This window comes from Prunus persica, chromosome G6, assembly GCF_000346465.2.
Source record: "Prunus persica cultivar Lovell chromosome G6, Prunus_persica_NCBIv2, whole genome shotgun sequence".
NCBI lineage: Eukaryota > Viridiplantae > Streptophyta > Magnoliopsida > Rosales > Rosaceae > Prunus > Prunus persica.
Genome location: NC_034014.1, coordinates 2,427,026 through 2,452,315, shown reverse-complemented (window position 1 = coordinate 2,452,315; position 25,290 = coordinate 2,427,026). Strand labels below are relative to the sequence as shown.

The following is a 25,290-nucleotide window of genomic DNA, read 5'->3' as shown; positions in this document are numbered from 1 at the left end:
CTTTGATTGTATCTGCCATACATGAGGTATTGTAAATGCATTGTGTACGTATGGGTTAGGCCTTCAATGTTAATTAGTATACGGTCGTCAAAAACTATTCCAAACTATATGTTGCATTGAAGAATGTAGAAAAATGATGATAATTAAAAAATTAATTGAGTAAACATAATTTTTTATTTTGAAAGTTTAGGCTGAAATAAAATGCTTTAGTATCAAAAACCGTCCCTTCCTATACTTGAGAAGCAAGCAACTAAGCGAGGTCAAAACAGACATTTCAAGAGCACCAATCAGGGGCGAAAAGGTAATTAAACAAACAAACACTTCCAGCGCGCACACTAGCTAATAGCTATAGGTAGGTTAGGGTTAGGGATCTCTCAAGGAGATGGACGCCCCTATGAATAAGTTTTTTCAGAAAAGGAGCAACATTTAAAATGCTAAAAGCTCCAAAAATGAACAATCGAGAACCCTAGATAAATTCTTAAAAGTTCAAAACCTGTATTGCACGAGTACATAAATACGATACAGTATGACACAACGATACGAAAAATTTTCAAAAATTAGAATTTGGATACAACAAAGATATGGCAATTAAAATATATAGAATTTATTAATTTTGTAATGTATAGGCTCTAACGACAGTCTTCTAGCATGACTCGTATATAATATCTCGTTATTATTGCTTGCCCTTTTATTTACTTCCTAGTTCAGGATTCCTATCCCACTAAATTGTGCATTTTGTTTCCTTGTAATCCTAGGGTTAGGCGTCAATACAACGACATAACATTATTCAGCCTATACAATTTTATTAATGAAGGCCAGCACCTGCGGCTTATTGAAGGCCAAAACACTTAACAAATAAAAGTAAAAAGAATATGTGCGTTATAGTCAGAACTTAGCTAAGGTCAGCATTGTTTATTGATTGGCCTCTTGTGAAGTTGTGTCAAACCATGAATTCTTGGTTTTAATTACATGCCAAATTGTCTCTTTATTTCTTTTGGCACTTTGTTTAATCTTCTATCAGAACACATGCTTCTCCAAAAAAAAACACTTCTAAAACGCTTTTAACCCTTCCAGAAGCACTCCCAAACATATTCTATAGAAAATGCATATAACTCAATCAAAACAAGTTCTCTTGGTATTTCAAACCCAAATCAAAACCAATCTGCCAATCTGTTTGGTGTCAGCTATCATAATCATCATCTTTGAGAGCATTCTCGTTCAATACTTGTGCTTACTCGAGAGGCAAGAAACAATGTGCCGGAGCATAGACTTCCCGAAACTGAATTTAGCCATATGACATCTCAGGAGCTTCAAAGGCTCAAACTTTGGCTTGGGTGGCAAGGAACCAGATGCTGCATCTGCTGCAGTTTTAAGCATGCTGACTATGACCCTTCAAACATTGGAAGAGTTGCTCTGCGGAGTGGGCAATGGTGATCAGGGATAGATAGTTAACCAGCATAAAGTCCATATTTTTATTGTTATTTGATACAAGTCCTTAAGGTCATCAACCCTTGTATTTGTCTCAACACAGGAAGAAGCACCTTGAAGACCTCTTATAAATAATGTAAGCACTTTGATGATATAACGCATCAACTGGATATCAAAATGAACCTGTCACTCAGGAGCATAGTCTAAAATGAAACAGAAATATAAATATGAATGCAACTCAAACAAAATGTTACAATAAAAAGGAAATTCTTACAAGATGTCAAGTCTAATCAAGTTACAAAAATACCTAGAACCTTTGCAGTGCCACACGCATCCTCCGAATACCCAAAACTATGATTGGCTATAACAAATGCATTACTCAAGACAAACTCTCTAAGGTATCACAGACAAAAATCAAAACCTTTCTGCCAATCTGGCAGTAACTGCTCTTAATTTTGAATATACTTTTCCAGCAGGGGACCCTAAGATAAGGCTGCAAAGAGAATCCCTTGCAACTTTAATATTTGCAAAAGAGCCCAGTATGTGAATCTTGGTATCAGCAATCACAATCCTCGTCTTTGTAGCATTCTCGATGGCAAACTTTGTTTTACCACCTTTACCGGACAGTCTTCCTATAGCACGAGACAAGTGCTCCCCACGAAGTGTTTTAACATCCTTGATCTCAAAAGACTCCACATACAGCTCATCCATACGCAAAAGGGCAATGGCATCTATCACATCAAACCCCAGCATGAAAGCCTGAACAAAATCAGAACACTTTTGTAAATTACTCACGTCGGGTGTGTCAGCTCTAGTCTTTAACTCAACTTTGCGACCCTTGAGATTCATACGAATGTCTATCTTCATCTGCTCATAAACTGGGGTGTAAATGTCCAACCATACTTTCTTGAGAGGTGAATATCGATGTGGCGGAACAGAGACTTTCCGAAACTGGACTCGACCATCTGACATCTCATGAGCCTTCAAAGGCTCAAAAATTGGTTTTGGTGGCAAAGCCGCAGATGCTGAACTTGGTTCAGATGGAACTGCTTCGACTTCCATGGAAACGGGAGCTTCATTGGACTGCATTTTTAACTGGTCTGACTTTTGGACCCTTCAACTATTAATAAAAATTTGTTCAAATAGGAGCATAAAATCAGAAATCATGTTTACCAATCCCTAAAAAAAACATATGTTCTCACAGTAAACATCTACTCTAATTCTAATTAAGCTTTATATCAATAAAAATACACAATACAATACAATACAAACTATCCCTGCCTTGTCTGCAAGAACAGAAACAGAGCGCTATTCTCACAATTACAACCTCAACTGAAATATCCACAGCCTAAGATGCAATCATAAACTACACACATGCTTCATGGATTTTCAATTTCACAAAGTGCTTCAATAAACCCTACTTTAAACTAACTCCAAATAAAAGGAAAATTAAATTCCGTTTCAAGTGACAAAATTTTCCCAATTTAATCATAGGTGCCTGAATATTTTTTTACCGAGTTCGGAAATAGAACAAGCATCAAAATTGGCAGAGACCCAAATGAAAAACACACAAAAACTTCTGTAAAACTCAACAAAGATACAAAGATCAACTGCTTTTTCAACATACCCACAAAAACTTAGGTCACGAATAGTCTAATTTTACTACGCTTAAGAAATGTTGGAGAAAAAATTAAACCCTTATGATAAAAAGAGAGTACCTGGGGCGTGATGTAACCAAATTTTGAACTCCTCCTCTCTTCCTCTGCGTCTTCGTCTATATGTGAGAGAGAGGGCTACGAAAGAGGAAGAGAGGGATAGCTAGGGTTTTGCCTTTGTTAATTTCTAAATAGTGATTTGGGTTCATTTTTTGGTCGGACTGATTGTCCATGGATTGGGCCTTATTTGTTTTTAATAAGATTGGGCCTTGTTTGTTGTTACAAAAAGTGAATTGTAAAAAAAAAGAAAAAAAAAAGAAAAAATATTCTCCAAGAAGAAAGATAAGGTTGCTTCAGCATCTTTTTCACTTTTTATAGGTTGGAATTAAAAAACCTATGAAATGAAGGGCCAGAGCACTGTCTCTACCTAATACTTATCTTTAATCCAACGGCTATGGATAGGAATTTGGTGCACAACTCTAGCTATATATATATATATATATATAAATATAGATAAGCAATGTTGTTGTGTGGCCATAAGCTCAGCAAGTGAAGAAGCAGAGAATATGGAGAGGGAGATGGAATTTTAGGAAGGTTATGGCATGGGTAAGTGGGGAAGATGATAAAACTAATTACTACTTTTGAGTGGTTACAACTTAGAAGCAGATTAAAAAAAATATTATCTTTCCCAATCCACCCATGCCTTAGGTTTCCTCTTATTCATCCCTCTCCTCAATTTCTCTCCTCTACTACTACCACATTTATATATGATATGTTTATTATGTTTGGTAGCTGTTCATCTATAGATTTACTCTTCTTTAGTGTCCATCATATATTTTTATTATGTGTGGTGTGGTGATTAGGTTTTTATTATGTGTGGTTTTATGGTTTTTCCATGTGTTTTTTCTTTCTGAGGGTTGGTATAATTTGTTGAGTGCGCATGTAAGGATCTGTTTTGAGGCCAAAGATCTCATCAACCATATAAATTTCCAGCTGATTTTCTGATCTATGGATATCTTTGTTACATAGTTTCTTTGAGCTGATCATATTCATATGGCAGCAAAATATGAAAAGTAACCAATTAAGAAAATTTGTTTCATCTTTTTATTCGCTTATCGGCACGAACTTAAGCTGACAATCAATCTAAAGTTGAATGCAAACACGGCCAAATTCTAATAGTGCTTCACTGCAAGAGGGCTCTTTACATAGTGACTGCCATCTGACCATATCAACTCTCCAAATACATACCCTTGAGGCTTACCCTTAACCTTAGCTTTCAATATAACCTTGAACATCTTCACTTCACCAATTCTCTTAAATTTTAATCTTCTAGGTTTAACCAAAACTTCTACTTCTGATGGCTCCTTGACATGCACTTTGTATGTGCCGGGAGAACCAACATTTGTAACTTTTCTGTTTATGGTCACTGAGTCTTCACTGAGATTAGGAACTGAAATTGAAGGGTAGTTGAAGTCTGCTAGGCTGAATGACTTGGAACACTTGTAAATTGAGTTGGAGAATGATTTGATCATGGTTTCGTTATATCCGCGAGCGCATAAGAAGTTCAAGTAATCTAGCGTTGTTAGGTTGTAAACTAGTCCCGGATCCATTGCTTTGTTTGGTTGAATGTGTCCTGAGCCATAAGCAAATGGTGTTGCCTTCACATAAGAAGAGTCATCAGGTATTGGTTCCATGCTGTCATCCTCTGTTGTAGCTGCATGTGTAAGGAAAGTTAAGCAATGCTAGAATGGCAGATGTGCATTTCATTTTTAACTGGTCAATGAAAAAAACTAGGTGTTGTGTACCAGTGGTCATGATTGCAGATTTAATAGCTGCCGGACTCCAATCAGGGTGGAGTGTCCTGAGAAGCCCTGCAATTCCAGATGCATGAGGGCATGCCATTGAACTCCCAGTTTGCACATTAAAAGGAACCCGGCGAGTATCGGAAATTTGAGAAGTTGGCCCTGCTGCTTCAGTATAAGCAGCAATTATGCTCACCCCTGGTGCAATGATATCAGGCTGAAAATATGTAATGAAAAGTTCATGTAATATATAAACTGTAATGGTAATACCAGGGAAAGAAAACCCATTAATTTGACTAGAGAACAGAGAAAGTTATCGTTTACCTTTAAGATTCCCTGTTCCAGGAGGTTAGGCCCCCTAGATGAAAATGTAGCCACAAATGGAGCTGGCTTTGATCCAAATTCAGTCTTGACTCGAGTTAAGTAAGCCATAGGGGTTCTGTTATGAATAAAGTTACACACTGTGTGAGTAATTAAGACCAAATTTGATGATATATACATAATCAAAGTCCAAAAGCAAATTAGTAAGTGAGAGAGTTAAAGACTTGGTAGATTTAATGTAATCAAAGATATATTTGCCGTCAGTGTAGTTGACATGTGAAACAAGGAGCACATGAGGATCGGCTACAACATCATTTCCACTTTGCTCATCATTAACCAAGATCATTCCTACAGCACCTGCCATATCAGCCTGCCAGCTCTTCTCAGTTCTTGCATTATCGTTATATTCTTGAAGGCAAACCAAGATCTTTCCTTTCACCTTCCTAGGATCAAGGGTTCCACCCTGGCAAATTATTCTGAAGTGAAAAATGAAGCAGCTTACTCATTGCTAAAGAGTAGAATCATACAACTTTTCGAAATTGTGCTTACGCTTCTGCGGTGGATGCATTAGCATGTTTCGCTTCTGCTGCGCTGACCAATGGGTAGAACTTTTCCGATGGCAAGCCTTTAGCTGAAAGGCTAACTCCCTGGCAGAGTAAAAAATGTAAACTAGTTACTGCAACTCATTATGTCTAGTAAACATCAAACAGGCATGCTGCTATTGGGAACCATTCAAAAATTGAACATCCTAGTTTGGTTGTATTGGCTCGTCCCTTGTAGACACTAGGAAAGTATGCACAATGTACCTTCAAATGCTTCTTGTTTCCAAGAGAGACATAACTTGTGAACTCCCGATCGATCGTGCCAGCACCAACTGTTAATAACCAGGGCGACAGATTTAACACTGTCCCTGGATTTGGTCCTGAATTGCCAGCTGCACTAACCACAACAATGCCATGCTTAACTGCATGGAAGGCCCCTATTGAAATTGAATTTTTAAAAAATTCTTGTGCTCCTCCACCAAGAGACACAGAGATTATATCGACTCCATCACTTATTGCAGCATCAAAGGCAGCTAATACGTCTGCATCAAAGCACTGGACACCTTCATATGGTGCCCAGCATACCTTATACGCAGCAACGCGGGCTCGAGGCGATCCACCTTTGGCAGTTCCATTGCCATTTCCAAAAACACTTACTCCGGGAACAAAGTTGCCAGCAGCCGTGGCAAGGGTGTGGGATCCATGGCCATCATAGTCACGAGCGGTGGAAAAGGAGGAATTGAGAGGGCCAGCATACATGGCAAGACCATTGTTAAAGTACCTTGTCCCAATCAGCTTTCTGCATTAACATGTGCCCTTTCATATATGGGAAAGATTCTCATCAAGCTTGGGTTGAACACTTTTGCATGACCATTAGTCCAATTAACACACACAAATTTCTAAAATTTGGTAAAAGCATGGTTTGAAAATTTGATATGCAGATATGCACAGAAAGCCATAGGAGGCAAAACAATAAAACGCAGAATTAGCAAGAGCACATCATTAAGAAGAGAGAGCTTGAATGGTTCAGATAGCTAGTTATTAGCCAATGTCCCACCAAGAAATAAAAAGTGAAAACTAGGATCAAAAGAGTCGCTTCAACAGAAAGTAGATGGTGACTGGTGTTAGTGAGAAAATCACAAAATCCAGTAGTGCTAAGATTTTTCTCCTCTTTTTACCCTCAGTTATGGCCTCCTAACCAATGATTGATCAACCTCTGGTACTGAGTCATTGCTTGAACAGAACAACGTACCAACTCTAGCACTAGCAGGTTTTTTTCTTTTTTATCTCAAAATGTTTTCTAAGTTTCTTATGCACCATATGCATGAATATCAAAACTTAGTACCTTTTTTTTTGGCCTACTCACCTAAAGACTAAAACCATATATTGCTCTTCTCTATAGTGAAATTGAAGTATGAAATGCAATGAAACTCAACTGGATTCAAGGTACTCCGATAGAAGCAGAGTTTGAATTTGAACTTTACCTACCAGCTTTATCAAAGCATTGGTTTAAAATATAATTAAAGAAAAAGTGGCTGTCAGTAGATAAGACTCAAGAGGCTGGACCTGTTACAACGAACTCGCTTTGTATCATGTTGACAAATTCCACGCCACTTTGAAGGGACGGGTCCCAACCCTTCATCACTAAAGCTTTTTGATTCTGGCCAAACACCTAACACATCCCCATTGCAAGAAATAACAGTTAATAATGTCAAAAACAATGTAGGTTTTGGCAAAGAGTGAAAAAAAATTTCTCAAAAGTTCATCATTATTATGTTCTATCACAAATTTGATCAAGTTCTCAAGTTACAAGTCTTAGCAGGATAATCTAAAAGCTATCAGCTTGGCAGGTTTCATTCAAAGAAACGAGTTGTGTGACTGAAACAAGCAAACACGAAACGAAGTTCCAGAAACAACGTGACACTGACAGCAATTTACAAGTGTCATAGTTCTTGAAGAAAATAAGTAATTACTTGTGGTCTAATAAACTCGAAAAACATATAGAAGTTTACCAGTATCTATGTTTGCAATTATTGTATCTTCTCCCAACCTTGCCTTCATCCAAATGGAGTATGAAGGAATTAGTCCATTTCTCTCCAATCCAAGAAAATTCCATGATCTAGTTGTTTCCAGTTTGCTTCCCTTGTTTAAGAAAACCGATATCACATTTGGATGCTCTGCATCCTCAAAAATACAAAGCAACTTAATAAATATTTTCCTGCAGCTTAATACCACAAACTAGGTTGTAGCTTGTATGTATGAAAACTGACATTAGATGAAAAAAATTATTACCACATACCTGCAATATCTGCAGCTTCTTCCTCTTCAAGAATTGCAGCAAAACCATTAATATGTCTAGTGTAGGAGTAGAAGATCACATCTTTGGCACTCTTATTGCTGTAAGTGGAATTCAAAGCAAATAAAATAGTTTGGAACATCAATTTATATGGAAAGGACCAGAGGTTTACTTTGCCTTGTGTTAAATTCTATACCTTCTCAAGAAAGACCCCAGAAAATCATAATGAAATTTTCTCACAGAATCGAGATCCACGGATGAGGGGTCGGGGCCATGTGAATGTGCTCCTAAGTACACTATGAATGACTGCAGTGCCAAAGAAATCTTAAGGTCATTGGAAGAACTCAAGTACACTTTAGAAATATGATCATCATGTTCAAGAAAACTTGTTTAGCTGCAGCAAAAAGATTAAAAGAAAAACATGCTTGCCTTTTTTATGGATAGGGTAGGTGTCTGCAACAGAAAGAACAAAAGAACTGGTAGAAGCAAGGAAGGAAGAGTTAAAAGCACCATTGCTTTGATTAATCTTTGCACGAAAATGTTGGCTACAAAGCTGGTTCAAGTTTATTTCTCTGTATGAAAAATTGTTGACATAACTATATAACTTTATGGCACTGATAGCTTGAAAAAGTAGATTCCATAAACAAAAAATGCTGGTATGTATATGTATATGAGAGATGTTTAATATATGGTAGACTGCTTTAACTTTGAGATTTCTGTTTTTTTTTTTTTTTCTTTTCTCTTTTCTCTTCTAGCCATTATGCTTCAATATTCTTTAAGTAAAACAAAAGATCCTTGTTTGGACACATGGGTCCAAGTCTTTGTCCTACTTTATGCCTGTTTGGGCAGCAAGTTGTGACACACAACGAGCTCAAGTCAAGAAAAAAAATATTAAATTAACTCTACATTTTTTCACATGGTAACCAAATAAAAACTTCCATTTGATCCTTTATCATCAATTCCTTTATTCACCTTTTTATTTTCCACTGATGTTTTAGAAAAATAAATCATTTCTGCCAAAAAAGCAGAAAAGACATAAAATACATTTGACTAATATGATCTCTACCTAATAATTTCCACATATTTGAAGGGCTCTAGACAATGATGAAAATGAATTGACCTACTTTGTCATTTCTAGTAGTGCATGACAACAATAGGGCTCCTGACATTGTGCTTTCCATCAGACCAATTCAACTCTCCAAACACATAGTCTTGAGCACCCTGAACCTTAGGCTTCAGAACAACCTTGAATTTCTTCTCTTCACCAATGGTCTTGAATTGCAAGCTACCAGGCTTGACCGACACAGAAACTCCTGCTGGTTCCTTAATATGTACTACGTATGTGCCTGGAGAACCAACATTCTTAACTCTTCTAGTTACAGTCACTGGTTTGTCATGGAGATCAGGAACTGTAATTGAAGGATAGTTAAAATCTGCAAGACTGTATGCCTTGGGACATGTGTGTGGCTCGTTGGAAAATACTTTGAGCAGTGTTGCGTTGTAGCCACGAAAGCATAAGAAATTCAAGTAATCATCAGTAGTTAAGTCATAAACAAGTCCAGGGTCCATAGCACGGTTTGGTTGAACATGTCCTGCTCCATAAGCAAATGGTGTTGCTCTGGCTTTGGATGAATCCTGCATTGCCTCCTTCTTGTTATCTCGTTTTCTTGCTGCAACCGAAGCAAATAAAGGAAAATATAAGATTCCAAAACAAGTTTGACTAGTTATGGTGTCACTAAAAAAAGCTTGTACCTGTAGTCATGATTGCAGATTTAATAGCTGCAGGGCTCCAAGATGGGTGAAGAGTTTTCAGAAGACCAACAATTCCAGATACATGAGGGCATGACATCGAAGTTCCAGATTCTGTATTGAAAGATACACGGCGCTTATCGAACTTCTGATCAGTTGGCCCTTCTGCTCCAGTATAAGCAGCAATTATACTCACTCCTGGTGCTGTGATATCAGGCTGATTTACAAACAAGAACAAATTAGTTGAAATAATCTAAACAAACACTATAGCCACAAGTTAGAAAACAGTTTCAAAGAATACCTTAAGGATTGACTGCTCAATGGTGTTAGGTCCCCTAGAAGAGAATGAAGCCATAAATGGTGCTGGTTTTGCTCCTACTTCCGTCTTCACACGAGTTAAGTAAGCCACAGGGGTCCTGATGCATGCAAAATTTCACTGAATGAGGAGCCAGATAATTAATCAGGAACTTTTGAAGTTCACAAACAAAAAGTGAAAGATGTAAACATGTACTTGGTAGACTTGATGTAGGCAAAAACAGCTTTCCCATCCGAATAATTGACATGTGAAGTGGGAAGCAAGTGAGGATCAGCAATTATTTCATTCCCACTTAGCTTATCATTAACCAAAATCATTCCAACAGCACCTGCAAGAACAGCTTGCTGACCCTTGTCTGCTCTTGCATTTTCCCCTCGAATGCAGACCAAAATTTTCCCCTCCACCTTCTTTTTTTCCAGGCTTCCAGCTTTGCAGAGCTGGCTGAACGAAGTTCAACAAGAAACGGTCAAGCATTGTAAATCATGAAGAACATATCATGAAAATAATTGGCGGTACTCACGCATCCGAAGAGGAAGCATTAGCTCCCTTAGCATCTACTGCACTTATCAATGGGTAGAACATCTTAGATGGCAAAGCTCCAGAGGAAAGACTTGCTCCCTAGTAAAGACAATGCAAAAGAAAACTAGGTTTATTTTGGGAAATATAACTGTTGATTAGCACATCAACGACCATATCATATCACCAATTAATGTGATCCCTCCTTCTAGCATTACTCATAACAACGAAGAACAAATGGCGGCTGAGAGGTTAAATTGGAATACCTTGAGATGCTTCTTGTTGCCAAGAGCAACATAACTGGAGAACTCACGATCAATTGTGCTAGCTCCAACTGTGAGCAACCACGGTGACACATTCGACACTGTCCCGGGGGTAGGGCCTGAATTGCCAGCTGAGCTGACTACAGAAATCCCCTTCTTGACAGCATGGAAGGACCCTATTGCGATCCCATCACTAAAGAACTCTGCGGCTTCACCACCCAGAGACACCGAAAGCACATCAACACCGTCACTGATTGCAGCATCAAAGGCTGCTATGATGTCTGCATCAAAGCACTCATTGCCATTGATTGGCGGCCAACATACCTTGTACGCAGCCACACGAGCTTTCGGTGATCCACCCTTTGCAGTGCCATTGCCATTGCCGAAGACACTTGCTCTCGGGACGAAATTACCAGCAGCTGTTGACAGGGTGTGAGAGCCATGGCCACCGAAGTCGCGTGCGTTGGGCTGGATGGTCTTAGCTGCAGAGGAGTTTACTGTGGAGGCATATGCAAGATAGCCTTTGCTAAAGTACCTTGCTCCGATCAGCTTCCTGCACAAGTGATTATCAGCTAATTAAACTTGTATTAAGCTGACAAGCAAAGATTTCTTCAACCGAAAAACACAGCCATGTGAATTGAATTAAACAAACTAGCAATGCAGCAATCACAATTTGCGTGCTAAGAAAAATATACATGAAAGTGAGGCAGCATGTAAGGAATATAATATTAATAGTAAATAATAACGGTTTGTAGATTAGATTAGTACAACACAGACATTGCTAGCATAGTTGGTCTTACGTCTGCATGTGATGAAAATGTGCAACATAAACAATGATCCAAGTTGACTTTCTGAGATTTAAATTGGAGGCATTTCAGTCAACTCCAAGCATGATCGGGACCAAACAAAAAAACCCTCTTTCAATGTGGATAAAATACAGGGAACCATTTTTCTTGTTATCCAAACTTTTTACTTTGATGACTCTCAAAGCACATTCTTTCCGTCACATAATTCAAAAAAATAAAAATAAAATATAGCTGAACTGATAGGTGATAAATTGCAAAAGTATGACATACCAGAAAAAATAGGTGGGAGACACAGCTTTTGCGAACTTTATAATAGGAACCCCCTTTCTTTTCAAACTTTATAATAAAGTTAGGGTGTTAGATCATAGATGTTGCCCAATAGGGTGTTAGATCAAAAGTCAATTACCCATGGGATACAGTGACCTCCCATAAACCATAAACTCACATGGTGTTGAAAACCACTTCCAAAATAGTTGGGTAAGCGTGAAATAAGAGAAATGCTAAAGGCGAGCTCACACGCAAGTGGGTGACTTTTGTCCGTAAATGTAATTTAGAGCCCATAAGTTGTCTACTAAAGTTAGATATACCTATTGGGTATCTTCACCTAGCATATTAAGTTATGTTTGTACCCATAAATAAATCTTAGATCACTCAAATGCGGGACAATTAAACTCTTCAAACATGTAATGTGTTTTGAAAATTGAAGTGCTTAAGAAAGACAGCAAGAAGTGGAGAAAAGAATGAACCTATTGCAATGAGAACCATTTTTGGTGTCAAGCTGACAGATTCCACGCCACTTGGATGGGATTGGTCCAATCCCTTCATCGCTGAAGCTCTTTGATTCCGGCCAAACACCTACCACACACACCCAATAAAGAAAACAAGCCAAACAAAAGAAACACAAGAACAGTATGGCACAAATAATGGAAGCAAAAGCACAATTATACCAGAAAGGGAAATATTATATATGGTATTTTAATAGAAAAAAAGAAGAAGAAAATACCCACAATTTGAAACACAGATATATTACGAAGTCGTTACAGTCAGTTATCTAGACTGATCTGCATTTCTTACAGCGGTTAATTTCTAAGAATTAAGAGTTTCTTGCAGTTAAGTAAAACAAGGCTTGACATCAACTTGCAAAACTCTTTGAAATATGAAAGTGGGTTGGTCAAAATCATTATGCAAAATGCCATATTGGGTTGGCAGCATTTCACAATTAGGGTTTGTTTCATATAAACCATGATATATCACTACAGAAAGTTTCTATCTGATATGAAAAACGCTGACCTAATAGGGTCAGGTCAAAGTATCATAATTATATAAAACTCAGCAGCACTATATCATTGTCAACTTCTGGATTTAATTCGAAGAAATCAGATGTGCTAAAAACGTGGACATGAAATCAAGTTTCAAAAACTCACGCAAGATTTAACGGGCAAGGCATGTATCAAGAAAAGCAAACAATGTGACCGATCTTACACTCCAAAGAGTTCAATGTTGCATAAATTCTGAACCAAACAACAAATTAAATCAAATTAAATTACCAGTATCAAGGTTTCCGATAATGGTATTTGCACCAAACTGTGCCTTCTTCCAAATCGAACCGTGACGAACTTCTCCGTTTTCTTCCAATCCAAGAAAATCCCATGAACGAGTTGTATGCAGTTTTCTTCCTCTGTTTGGGAAAACAGAAAGAACATTTGGGTCCTCTGCAATTGCATATGCATAGCAATTGTGAGAAATAGAGGACAACAGAGAAAAACAGAGGAAACTGTAAATAAAAAAGAAGTTGTAAAATTGATTTTCAAAAACATTGTAATTGTTACATTTCTATAGAAGGTATAAGATTTGAATTCTTACTTGCAATCTGAGCAGCTTCTTCCTCATCCAAAATTGCAGCAAAGCCATTGATATTTCTGTTGTAGGAGTAAAATATTGCTTCTTGGGCCCTTTCATTGCTATTGAAGAAAGTGCAGCAAATAACAAATTCAACCACATTAGAAATGAAAAAACCAAAAAAGAAGAAAAAAATAAAAGCCTGGTCAGAACTTATATCTAATGCCATACCTTCCCAATACTGATCCCAATAAATTGTAATGAGAGTTTGTTACGCTATCGAGATCGACCGACGAAGGGTCCAGGACATGAGGCTGTGCTCCTAAGTACACTATGTAAGACTGAAACAAAGAAAAATTCCAAGGCCATCAGTAGAATTCATTAGAATGAAAAAAGAAAACTGAGAAAACTGAATTGCATGAATGAAGTGAAGAAAAGCAACGCAGGTATACATTTTTGGCAGCATGAACTGGTATCTGAAACAGGGAGAAGAGAAGAACAGATAGAAGAAAAGGAGGGAGAATTGAACTCCCCATTGCTTTGCTTTGAATGTTTTCTGAAGAAATTCGTAAAGAGGGCTCTGCTTTCCCCTGTTTTTAAAACTCTTTTTTTGCCTTTTTTGGAAGCAAAATTTGCTTCCCTCTTCGGATTAATAACGGAAAGTTGTGGGATTTGAAAGTTACCTTCTAAGGGAATTGGCAATTTTTTTTTTTTTTTTGGAAATTATATAATTTTTAAAAACAGTTTTTTATTTGGATATATGATTGGGAGATTTCTGAAAATTGGTGGGAAAACAGTGGCCTTAAAAAAGGGCAATTTGACTATTTGAGAGAGAAAAATATCCTTATGTTTTTGCAAAAATTATGTCGTCCATCAGTCAAATATCATGGTGGCCTGTATATTAATTTCGGGAATCTGATTGAATTTGGCAATAAATTTAGTACAGGGAATCAGTAATTAGCATCAATTAGTCTTCTTTAGTGGGAAATTGATTCAAATTTAGTTCCTTTTTTTCTGAAGCAAATCACTGTTGATTTGCTTTGACTAGTAAATTATAAAATTTGCTTGTAAAAAGATTTGCAAAATGCAAATGTATCACGTCTCTCTCGTATAAAAAAATATAAAAAAAAGGTGAAAAAAAATAGAAATCTCAACTTTAATCTTTCTGTTTTGTAGATGGGCCAAACTTGCCTTTAGAGCCAAGGCAAGCCTTCAACTAGGTTGTCCAAATAGAGATACAAATGTGCTCAGCATTTTCATCTATGGATAAATAGTCCATGCAGTTTTAGACAAAGGGAGAAACAAAAGCCCATGTTTCTTGTGGAACCCAGAGAGAGAAACAAAAATAAAAGAAAGATTCAAATTGTTGTAAATATGATGGAGCCCAAATGCCTATAAATAGGGCTTCTCCATTCTTGTAAGGAACACACAATAAGAAGAGAAAATCATTCCCTTCTCTCTCTCTCTCTCTCTCTCTCTCAATTTCCTCTCCAAATTTCTTCTTTAGATTTATAACACGTTATGACCTCGATGACTGAGTTGAATCGGTGTTTCCGTTGGTTTTTCGTTGAACGAGCAAAGAGTCTAGTAATTCAGCTCGAGCAACTTGGCCGGTTTTTCTCGGGAATTAATTTCTCTTTTTCCGGGAAACAATCAAAAAGTGTTTGCTTATTTTAAACAATCAGAACTTGCAGCTCCATCGGAGAGGCCACAACTTGCCGTGGAAGCTGAGACAAAGAATTATTTCTCTATGGTTTCAAGCTCAGGCGTTGTGTGCTTGACCATTGTTACAGATGGGGTTGTAGGTCCAGGCGGTAGTGGTGGACCTGCGATTATTTTGGGCAATTATCAGCAGCAATGATGAAAGCAAAAGCAGATCCAACAGCAGATCCAACAGCAAATCCACCGAAAGAAAGAAAAATAAATAATAATAAAGAATTTTTATTTTTTTTTTATGCTTTCTATTACTTTATTATTCCTCTACAGTATTTAATAAACCAATTGGTGCAGGTGTGCAGATTACAGGTGGAAAGCATTTGATTTGAGAGACAAGCATGATGCCTTCCACAAACGATAATAATATTATCTGCTATACTATTTGATCGTGGTGTTGATAAGAACCCACCAATAATTGCCTTTACTTTATCGCAAATTTACTTTTATTTAAAGTATGATGTGGAATTGACCCTCATACTTTATGAAATTTAATTTACCGCACATTTATTTTATTTACTGTATGGTGTAGGTTTATTACCCATACAACAGTATTTATTTAAAAGGGTGGTGCGGGTTTATCGTCCATGCCTTTACTTTTATTTAAAAGTATGGAGTAGAATTAGTGCCCATACAAGCACATTTACTCTTACTTAAAGTATGATGTGGAATTAACCCTCATACTTTATGAATTTACTTTACCGTACATTTACTTTTATTAAAAGTATGATGTGGAATTAACCCTCATACTTTATGAATTTACTTTACTGCACATTTACTTTTATTAAAAGTATGATGTGGAATTAACCCTCATACTTTATATTTCCTTTTATTTAAGGTATGGTGCGGGATTAACGTCCATACAGCAAGCAATTTAATTTATGAATTAATTTTACCGCACATTTACATTTATTTAAAGTATGGTGCGGGTTTATCGCCCATACCAGTAATTTATTTACCAGTAATTTATTTTATGGATTAAATGTGCTGTATGATGAGTTTTTACAGTATGCAGATCAGGACCAGAAGTTCCTTGATCTGCATCATATAATTATATCAGGACTTGAAGATCCTTGATGATAATGTTAATATGAGAGCTGGCAGTCTCTCCGGTACTATATTTGTAAACATGTGATTGGACTTGAGGGTCCTTGATCCCTGACATGTAAATAAGGACCTGGGGTTCCTTAATGATGTAACAGTACCGTATTGTTTCATAATGCCGTACACATGGATGATAATTGTACTGGCAAATGTACTGTCCACATGAATAGATACGTATTCATGACTTGATGAATAGTACCGGATATATGAATAGTGACGTATACATAAATATTAACCATTTTGGGTAAACCGTCACTATATTCAAAAAGGGAACCTGCAGTTCCTTAAACTCATGAATGAGCAATTAAATGAGATGCCAAAAGTTCCTCAAGATATGGACAATTATGTAAGGACTTGAAGTTCAGAAAAATATACAGAAAATTGTAAAAATGTCCATACCATGAGAATATGTGATTTTGGCCCGAAGTTCAAAGTCTAAGGGGATTGAATGTCCATACCATGAGAATATGTGATTTTGGCCTGAAGTTCAAAATCTAACAGTGTTGAGAACCTAAAGTTCCAACAGTTAAATGGACAATCCTTGAGGTATTATTGCAAATTGTGGTACACCACATATTTCTTTGGCATAAGAAAACGATGAATTGAGGCTTCCCACATATTTTGTTATATCTGGGCCGGAAGCACATGGATTCAAATATATGAGATATTAGCGTGGCTTTTACTCAATTCATATTTCATGTCCACTTGAAAAGGGCGAATAAATTCTGAGTTTGTGTTTAGCCCAGGCCAAAAGTTCCATACGTTGAAATATGAAATTTGGGAGAGTCGATGTGGTTATTTGAACCTATAAGGTACAAGGTTCCAAACCGTCATTTTGAAAAGACGTAAAAACCACAGGTGCAAGTTTAAGAATGTGCGTAATTATTATAACAGGAACATACAACAGATAGATTTTTTCCACCTGCAATGAAGATGCAGGCCCTGTAAAATCTATAAAATTACATTATGTTCTGGAAGCCTCTGCAGGAAGAGGACGACGCCTCTTAAGCTTAGCCATGAGCCTCTCATGGTCTCCCAAAATTCTTTCATTGGAGACCTGCAGCATATCTAGCCTTCTCAGTGTATCAACAGAGTACGAACTCACCAGTTTCAACAAGGCATTATTCTCTCCTTTAAGTTTCTCAACCTCCTGTTGAGACTCATGAAGCATTCTTTGGAGAGACGAATTTTCAGTTGTTAAAATCTGAACCTCGTTTGCTCTGGCACGCAAACGATCAGCCATGTTAGAAACAGAAGCAGCACTCTGAATGCTAAAAGCCATTGAGTCATCAATAGCCTCTTCCTCTGATCTCCCTGTTAACAGCATTTCATCCATTGGAGTAATGAAATTCCTAGCTACTATGACAGCAGTAGCATCATTCATCATCACAGAATCATTAACTGTGAGATGACGATTTTTGGATACAAAAGATGGACGTCAAACTTGGGCGTCACTGGTTATTGTGGGAGTATCATTTAAATTGTAATAATTTGGGCAGGAAGAAGAGGAAGCCATTTTTAAGAAGGTTTCGAAGAAAGTCTTAAGAAAACTGAAGTTTCAGAAAATGAAGAAAGTTAAGTTGAAACGCAGTTGCTCCAATCAAGTTTTGCAAAGGCAATATCTATAAGAGGAAATATGGCTACAGTTTTTCAGGATCCCAATATCTTTTCGGATCCCCATATTCTCTTTTTCTTTCCAGATTCCAAAACTTCACGTGGCCTCCATTAATGTTTGTCGGCACTTTCGGCATTTTCAAAGTATTATTTTCGTCAAAAGTCGATCTTGCTTTGCGGATTTCACGGAGCTATTTTTTCAAAAGCACCCCGAAAATCTCGCAATTTTTCCTATGGTTAATTTGAAATTCACCGGTTCTACCTATTCCTCTTATTTGTGTATAAATGTGTTACTAATGAAATTTTCTTTGCAGAAGACATCCAGTTTTCTCCATACCTAGTGATGCGATATCTACTTGTTTTTCTTATCAGTGAGCACTTAATATGCCCGAGAAGCAAGACTATCTCTGATCATCCATTCAGGAAGCGAGACTATCCCTGATCACGTTTCCGCCACATCAGGGAACTGTGAAGGCAACCTTATGCTCTAATCTCCGGAAGTTCTTCTAGACTAGAAGAAATGAGAGCTGGTTGTTTGCTCCCACCAGCTTCCTTCCTTGATTGCTGAGCTTGTTGTCTGCTCCCACCAGCTTCCTTCCCTAATTGCTTACCTTCTCTTGCAATCAATATCACAATTTTTTTGCATTTTTTCTCTTTTTGTAACTCTCTGAGGATTATTTATTTTTGACAGAGAAAAGAGTTGTGATTTTGCTCTTGCAGGATATAACTAGATCATCAAGCGCTACATTATATTTACTGGGCCGATACGAGCTTGAATGATACTTGAGAAAAGTTTCTCCCACCTAAGGATGTAAGCAATACTTGTGTTATTATATGCTTATACACTTATTTGATATTTTATCTTGAACGGTAACCAAATGAGGAGATAAGTCTGTTCCAAAAGAATGGCTTGTATGTATCCATGAATTATTAATGCAAATTTTACAGATTGTAAGTTGGATACATTGATAATACACTGCACATATTAAAGTCCCATAAGAACAGAATATGGGTATAGCAGTGATCAATATGATGCACGCCTGTTGCGTAGCAAATGATGTGGATTGAAGTCCCGAAAGGACAATCCTTTGACATGTCAATATTGATATTATGCACGCCTAATGCGTAGCAAATTATATGGGTTAAAGTCCCATAATATGGGTTAAGGTCCCGGAAATTAATTGACATGAATGTATTAATCTGTGGCATGCCTTCAGCATGACAGATATATGGGTTCTAAATGTTCCAACTCCCTAAATGGAGATTATCCACGCCCTACTGCTAAACAACGCTCCAATGGAGGTTATAATCCACATTCTCACATAATAAAAGCCTCATGAAGTGGCTTGGGTACCCAAAGGCGAATAAATGCTTATAATTGATGCATGCGCATGCACATGAGAATGGTGGGATCATGAATTGATGAATGACAATTTTTGATTTTGGAGTAACTACTCAAATCATCAATAGGCTGTGTTGATTGGAACCACGTTCAATTATTAAATGTCGACAATATTATTGGCCAAAATGGAATGAGGTAATTCCATTATAGATGAGAATGAACGTGAAAGAACAAACCCACAGTACGAACCCCAAAAAGATGTTAATACTGAAATTTATACTTGGGTGTTCGGAATAAAAGGGAATATACCTACTTTGTATGACACACTGTTTCTGGAAGAAACAAGGAATGTTGGGTTTTCTCCATATTTACAGATTCAATTGTGCCCCCCCTTATTACACAATCACGGAGACCAACATATTATCTTTAAGGGTTATTAAATGCACGGAGCATATCGCCAGAAGCGATTTCCTAAAGATGTATAAATAGCTGGGTTGAAATGTGTCATAAAGTTTAATCCCTTTTAAACAAAATCCGTTGAGAGGATTGACATTGCATAAAGTAAGTCCCTAAAGGACATGTACTTAAAGCACAAAATTTGTACTCAATATTAATGTGCATAAATTACCTCAGCGAGTACATTGATTATAATGTGATTGCAACACATTAAAACTTCTGCAGAATTTACGAAATATTTGTCTCGACTTAAGGATCGAGCATTATGCCAACGAGATTCTTGCTTATACTAAGAGAGTCTTATCCGTTGGTCCTTAAATGTTTTTCCGGAAGTATACTAGACCAGATAGAGCTCAGCTCCACACTGTACTCTTTTTCCTTCATTCAGGTTTTTATCCCATTGGGTTTTTCCTGGTAAGGTTTTAACGAGGCAGTGTCGCTCAAGATTGACTCACAGAAGCAGTGTCAACTACGATATTCAGAAAGGTGATCAACTGTATGACTTAAAGATATTTTGCCAAGCATCAGGGGGAGCGTGCTATCAATAAAGATCTTCAAACATTGTACTCTTTTTCCTTCGTCCAGGTTTTTATCCCACTGGGTTTTTCCTGGCAAGGTTTTAACGAGGCAGTGTCGCACGCGCGTCAATATACATAGAATTTTATGTTATGATTATGTACTCTTTTTCCCTTTGACCAGTTTTTGTCCCACTGGATTTTTACTGGCAAGGTTTTTAACAAGGCATATTCTATATCATTTGTGGTCTCCAAGGGGGAGTGTTGTAAATATGATGGAGCCCAAATGCCTATAAATAGGGCTTCTCCATTCTTGTAAGGAACACACAATAAGAAGAGAAAATCATTCCCTTCTCTCTCTCTCTCTCTCAATTTCCTCTCCAAATTTCTTCTTTAGATTTATAACACAAATAATATTCTCTCCATATGCTGTCTAACAACTCCTCTTCTCTCTCTCTCTCTCTCTCTCTCTCTCTCTCTCTCTCTCTCTCTCTCTCTGTGTGTGTGTAAATGCATATATTCTAACAGATGCTTCCCCAGAAGTTCTTATCACTTATGATTTGGTAGCGTTATTTCAAGCTTTCCTTGGAAGTGTACACTTCATCGGGACTTGTCTCTCAACATTACAGTTGAAGAAGAAACGCTCACAATTACATCAGTGTTAGAAAGAAGAAGGAACCCCCCCTTAGTTTCTCTCCAAGGTGAGCTACTTGCTTGCTATAAGAAGTTATAGATTAATTGCTCTTGCTCTGAAACTTGCCGTTGTCGCTGTTTTTCTCATGCCGAGTTTAAGATTCTCGAGTAACAAAGAGAATTCCTATACTATTTTGTCTTCATAACTTGTTGGTTGTGCTTTAGTTGCTATATGTTTTGAATTTTCGTTAAATCCATACCCTGGCCTTAACCCTAAAATGATTACGAAACATGTTCTTGAAGATAATTCAGATGCTTTTGTTTCTCAGGCGTGTGCCATGCATGTCAAGAATTTGGCCTGTTCTTCAGACTTCAAGATGTAACTATTCCATTGATAAAATAAAAAGATCATTCAAATCCGAAACCAAAATATAAAATCATTCAAATTTCACTTTTGAATTCAAGAATATGTGTTTCTGTAACACGAATGGCAGCTTCTATGTCATGACATGAGAACCAATATATATATATATATATATGTACAGGGCGACATAGATAAATTCGATATGGACTAAAGAATCACCATGACAATAAATCCTGGACACTAACTTTACTAGCAATCCACATATTCATGGACATAACAAGATAGGACAGACATAACAGCGGTTATGATTTCATTCTTCTGTTTTGGTAGGCTTCAGAAACCTTTCCAGGCATTAAGAACTTCATGGAAGATTTCTGCTATCAAGTCCCTGTCTGCACTTAGCAAAAAGGCATTGAAATCGTCTTGGATGTCATATATCTTACCAAACTTCACAAGATACCGCATGCAGCTGGTTTTCAGTCGCGGCAATTGATATAGAGATGCATTTTGGAGCCTCTCAAGTACATTCTTTGCATCAATATCTTCCAAAAGACTCTCATGGCATGCATCTTTCAGGTCAGAGATGTCATACTTATCAGCAGCATGGAGAAGGGCAAGCCTGTTAGTCAGGAATTCTTCATGTCCGATGTTCCCATAAATGTAATTAAGAAAAGCCTGACAAGCATCAATTGACATATCAGAGATGTTTATGGTGGACAGTTCCTTCTCTTTGAGGTCATGCGAAAACATGCTACGGAAAACAGGTGATCTTGCAGCAAGAATTGCCCGATGAGCTCCAATACTTCCATCAGACACGTTAATCATGATGTCGGTGTGGATGCCTTCTGTTAACATTCGACCAAGGGACACAAGAGCTGTTGCATTGGATCGCTTTTGCGTCAATCCTTCAGCCCAGATGGAGCAAGGTTCTCCACTCTATAAATGTAATGGCAAATTATCATTGTTAAATTAGGAATGGTGAAATCAGCACTCTTGTTTATTATTACTTATGCTCAACCTAACCTCAACAGAACAATGTGATTATGTTGGCTTTTTTCAATATCATACTACATATTTAAATTAATATTAGCAGTTTTTACAACAGCAAGTAAAGTAAGATGCTTACGTCTCCGGACTCAGTCTTCAAATCAAGGAATTCAACGTCTATGATGAATTTTCCAGTTAAGGGAACCTCAATTGCCCAAACAAAATCCTCATTGCTCTTGAGCTTTTTGTTTTTAATTTCTACATGAATACGAAACAAAAATAAAGCAGTGAATGAGCTCTGCTAAAGAAAAGAAAAGCAGCATCATTAAGAAAACATATCAAAGAATTCGACTTAATCAAATACTTTAAATCATGAATTTCTTTCCCTAAAAGCATAATCAAAATTAAGGGTCCCAATTAGAAAAGCATGACATAACTTGAGGGTTACCTGGATGAGTTAAGGTCTTGCGATCACCCACAGAACAGACCACTCGAATAATAAAAGAAGCAATCGGTGGATTATCTCTAGTTAAATTCGATATCTCTGGATACAATTTTACATACAACACCCTGTTCTTCTCTAGAGACAAGTGCCTTCATTTCAAACCCCAAACAAAAAGTAAAACAAGAAAAGGTTAAAATTCACTCCAACCCATAAAAAAATATAACGCAAACACAGAGCAAATTTTCCCAGCTACCAATCAGACTTGTAACATATGCAATGGGTTAAATTTATTTCTATAGTTAATATAAATTCTTGAAATGCTAATGGGGGATCTTAGATTAACATTGATCATGCATGGATTTCAATCTTGATGATCTTTAATTTCAACAAAGCAAGAATTTTGGTAAAAAGTGAAAATTTTGAGTTGGGTTTTGACTGACCAATTCCACTTGCCAATCTTGAAAGGATCGGATTTGCGGTAGGTGCAGGAAGCCAAGTTGTCGATTCTCCATTGGGCGAGACGCGACGTTGTTTCGACTCTGTAAGCTGAATCGCTCATCCTATCAGCAGAGAAAGCCAAAGCCGTCGTGATTTCATGGATGCAGTCGAAAATACCCTCCAACAGAGACTCTCCCGGCTTTCCCAGGTTGACAAATCCCACAATGCTCGCTTCTCATTAGCATATGCAACACCTAAACGACACCGTTCTGGTCTGTTCTCTCTGTGTTTCACTCTGTTTCTCTCTGTTTTCCCTCTGTGGACTGCTTCTACTAAAGCAGTCTCAAAATTTTCAAGAAAAGATAAAGTTTTTCGATATGGGTTTTAATTTTCGTATTTAAAACTCATTTGGGTTGCGATTGTTTCAATGGTTTCGGGCACGCAAGCGCCCCTTTGCTTTTGTTGTTTCTTTACGCCATTGATAGTGAGGGTTGTTTTGGCAGAGAGAGAGAGAGGGGGGGGGGAGTGGGGGATGGGGCCTTAGAGAGGTATTTGGGTATGGAAGTACAAACTACTTCAGGAGAGAGGATGAGGGGAGAGAGAGTGTGTGGAGTTTTTATTTATTGAGATGGATTTTGGTTTGCTTCACATAAATTGGTCATGGCATGGGGAGTATGCTTGGAATGGGAAAGCCTTGTCCTTGGTTTATGGTGGCTTTGAAGCAAAGTATCTATTCTTTTTAGTAATATCTTAGCTTATTTATATTGATGTGTAATCATCAAATTGTTTGATTAAAGAGTAGATTTCATGGAAATGAACCCTTTTTTACTTTTATTTATTTATTTTGGACTCTATACAATTATTAAGAGAACATGTTTTTGTCAACTAAGAAATAATGAAAAGATAAGTGTATATATATAAGACTTCAAAATGAATAGAGATAAATTATTGTGAACAAAATGTATAAAGTGCATGTAACACAGAATTTAACCAATTCAACATCTCCTTCTACGTATTCATTACCTAATATCTTGTAAACTTTGGCTCCTTAAGTGGAGGTGGTAGTCAAAAAGCACTTCCTAACCAATATACGCTGATTAGTAGAAGTCATCCATGTGTCTTGGAATATGAATAGTAATGTTTTGGTAGTTTTATTATGGAAGATTTTGAAGATGCATTTTTAGGATGTTTAGGTCACCTCAGGTATTTTAGCTTTGTGGTGACTTTGAAGTTTTTAGTTTTTAGTTTGGTCGATAGCTTTGTGGTGACTTTGAAGTTAAACCCATGAGTCACAATGAGATGTATATTTGTAGTCTCGTATCAAAAAGAGAAAAAGGAAAAAGGAAAATGACATGCAAACTAATAGCTTACAAGTCATAGCAAATCCAAAGCATTAATGTGTAAGCTTTAAATGGATGCTATCACACACCATCATTCATTAAGCTATTTGTTTTATATCTACCTTTTGGACCATATGCATGCAATCATATCTACTTAATTAAGTTCTTTAAACATGATTTGCTTAATATATAAATTAAAGTAAAGAATATATAATTTCTTGTGGGAAGAGAGAGAGAGAGAGAGAGAGAGCAAAGTGTGGTGGGGGCATGGATTGAGAAGGGGGTGGAATCTTGGGTTCGTTTGTTTCCTTCTCTGAGATAATTGGCAATGGAAAATTCTTTGATTGGAGGAGGGCATGCGATATAAGTCGACAAGAAAGGTATCTCTGCGTGGGACATAACAACCAGAATCCTTATAAGCATCCCAATATTGCAAGTAACCTATAATTAGTAATGACTCATTAGTTGATTCATCTATTTTTCTTATTTTAAATTTTCCTCTAAAGTAATGGGGCATGGGCAGATGATCATGAATCGTAGGCAATAGACAGTGGCCTGGATTTTATTTATTTATTTTTAGTTTCTTGGTCCAATTGTCGTACGACACTCATTTGGGAAGATAGGGCCTCTCATAAGACATAATTGCCTTTATAAACACTAGCCTCTCTGCATGCGCTTCTGCGCCTGCGAGAGGTTTTTTTTAAAAATATTTTATTTTATTTTAGAATTAAAAAAGATAATGGATAGTTGTGTTCCATAAAAATAGGATTCATTATCTGAATTTTCTTTTAATTTTAATTTTTTTA

The 25,290-nt window shown here is 37.1% G+C and overlaps 4 protein-coding genes across 4 annotated transcripts; all 4 read right to left on the bottom strand.

Moving 5' to 3' along the window:
• On the bottom strand, positions 1,633-3,277 carry LOC18772266 (RNA-binding protein pno1). Its single transcript, XM_020565965.1, has 2 exons — positions 3,147-3,277; positions 1,633-2,548 (listed from the first exon to the last, which is right to left on the bottom strand). The coding sequence occupies exon 2, from the start codon at positions 2,515-2,517 to the stop codon at positions 1,843-1,845; it is 675 nt and encodes a 224-aa protein (XP_020421554.1). The 5' UTR covers positions 2,518-2,548; positions 3,147-3,277; the 3' UTR covers positions 1,633-1,842.
• LOC18772791 (subtilisin-like protease SBT5.4) lies at positions 4,158-8,668 on the bottom strand. Its single transcript, XM_007206724.2, has 11 exons — positions 8,474-8,668; positions 8,241-8,350; positions 8,048-8,145; positions 7,761-7,925; positions 7,315-7,420; positions 6,013-6,547; positions 5,756-5,853; positions 5,431-5,682; positions 5,210-5,324; positions 4,889-5,102; positions 4,158-4,797 (listed from the first exon to the last, which is right to left on the bottom strand). Exons 1-11 carry the CDS (start codon positions 8,555-8,557, stop codon positions 4,256-4,258), a joined length of 2,319 nt encoding a protein of 772 aa, XP_007206786.1. The 5' UTR covers positions 8,558-8,668; the 3' UTR covers positions 4,158-4,255.
• Positions 8,764-15,678, bottom strand: LOC18773701 (subtilisin-like protease SBT5.4). The gene is made up of 11 exons (XM_007207930.2): positions 13,986-15,678; positions 13,765-13,874; positions 13,558-13,655; positions 13,242-13,406; positions 12,441-12,549; positions 10,892-11,441; positions 10,630-10,727; positions 10,305-10,550; positions 10,095-10,209; positions 9,797-10,010; positions 8,764-9,714 (listed from the first exon to the last, which is right to left on the bottom strand). The coding sequence occupies exons 1-11, from the start codon at positions 14,067-14,069 to the stop codon at positions 9,179-9,181; spliced, it is 2,325 nt and encodes a 774-aa protein (XP_007207992.2). The 5' UTR covers positions 14,070-15,678; the 3' UTR covers positions 8,764-9,178.
• On the bottom strand, positions 21,328-23,845 carry LOC18774881 (BTB/POZ domain-containing protein At1g55760). The gene is made up of 4 exons (XM_007205469.2): positions 23,147-23,845; positions 22,710-22,855; positions 22,401-22,519; positions 21,328-22,210 (listed from the first exon to the last, which is right to left on the bottom strand). Exons 1-4 carry the CDS (start codon positions 23,263-23,265, stop codon positions 21,608-21,610), a joined length of 987 nt encoding a protein of 328 aa, XP_007205531.1. The 5' UTR covers positions 23,266-23,845; the 3' UTR covers positions 21,328-21,607.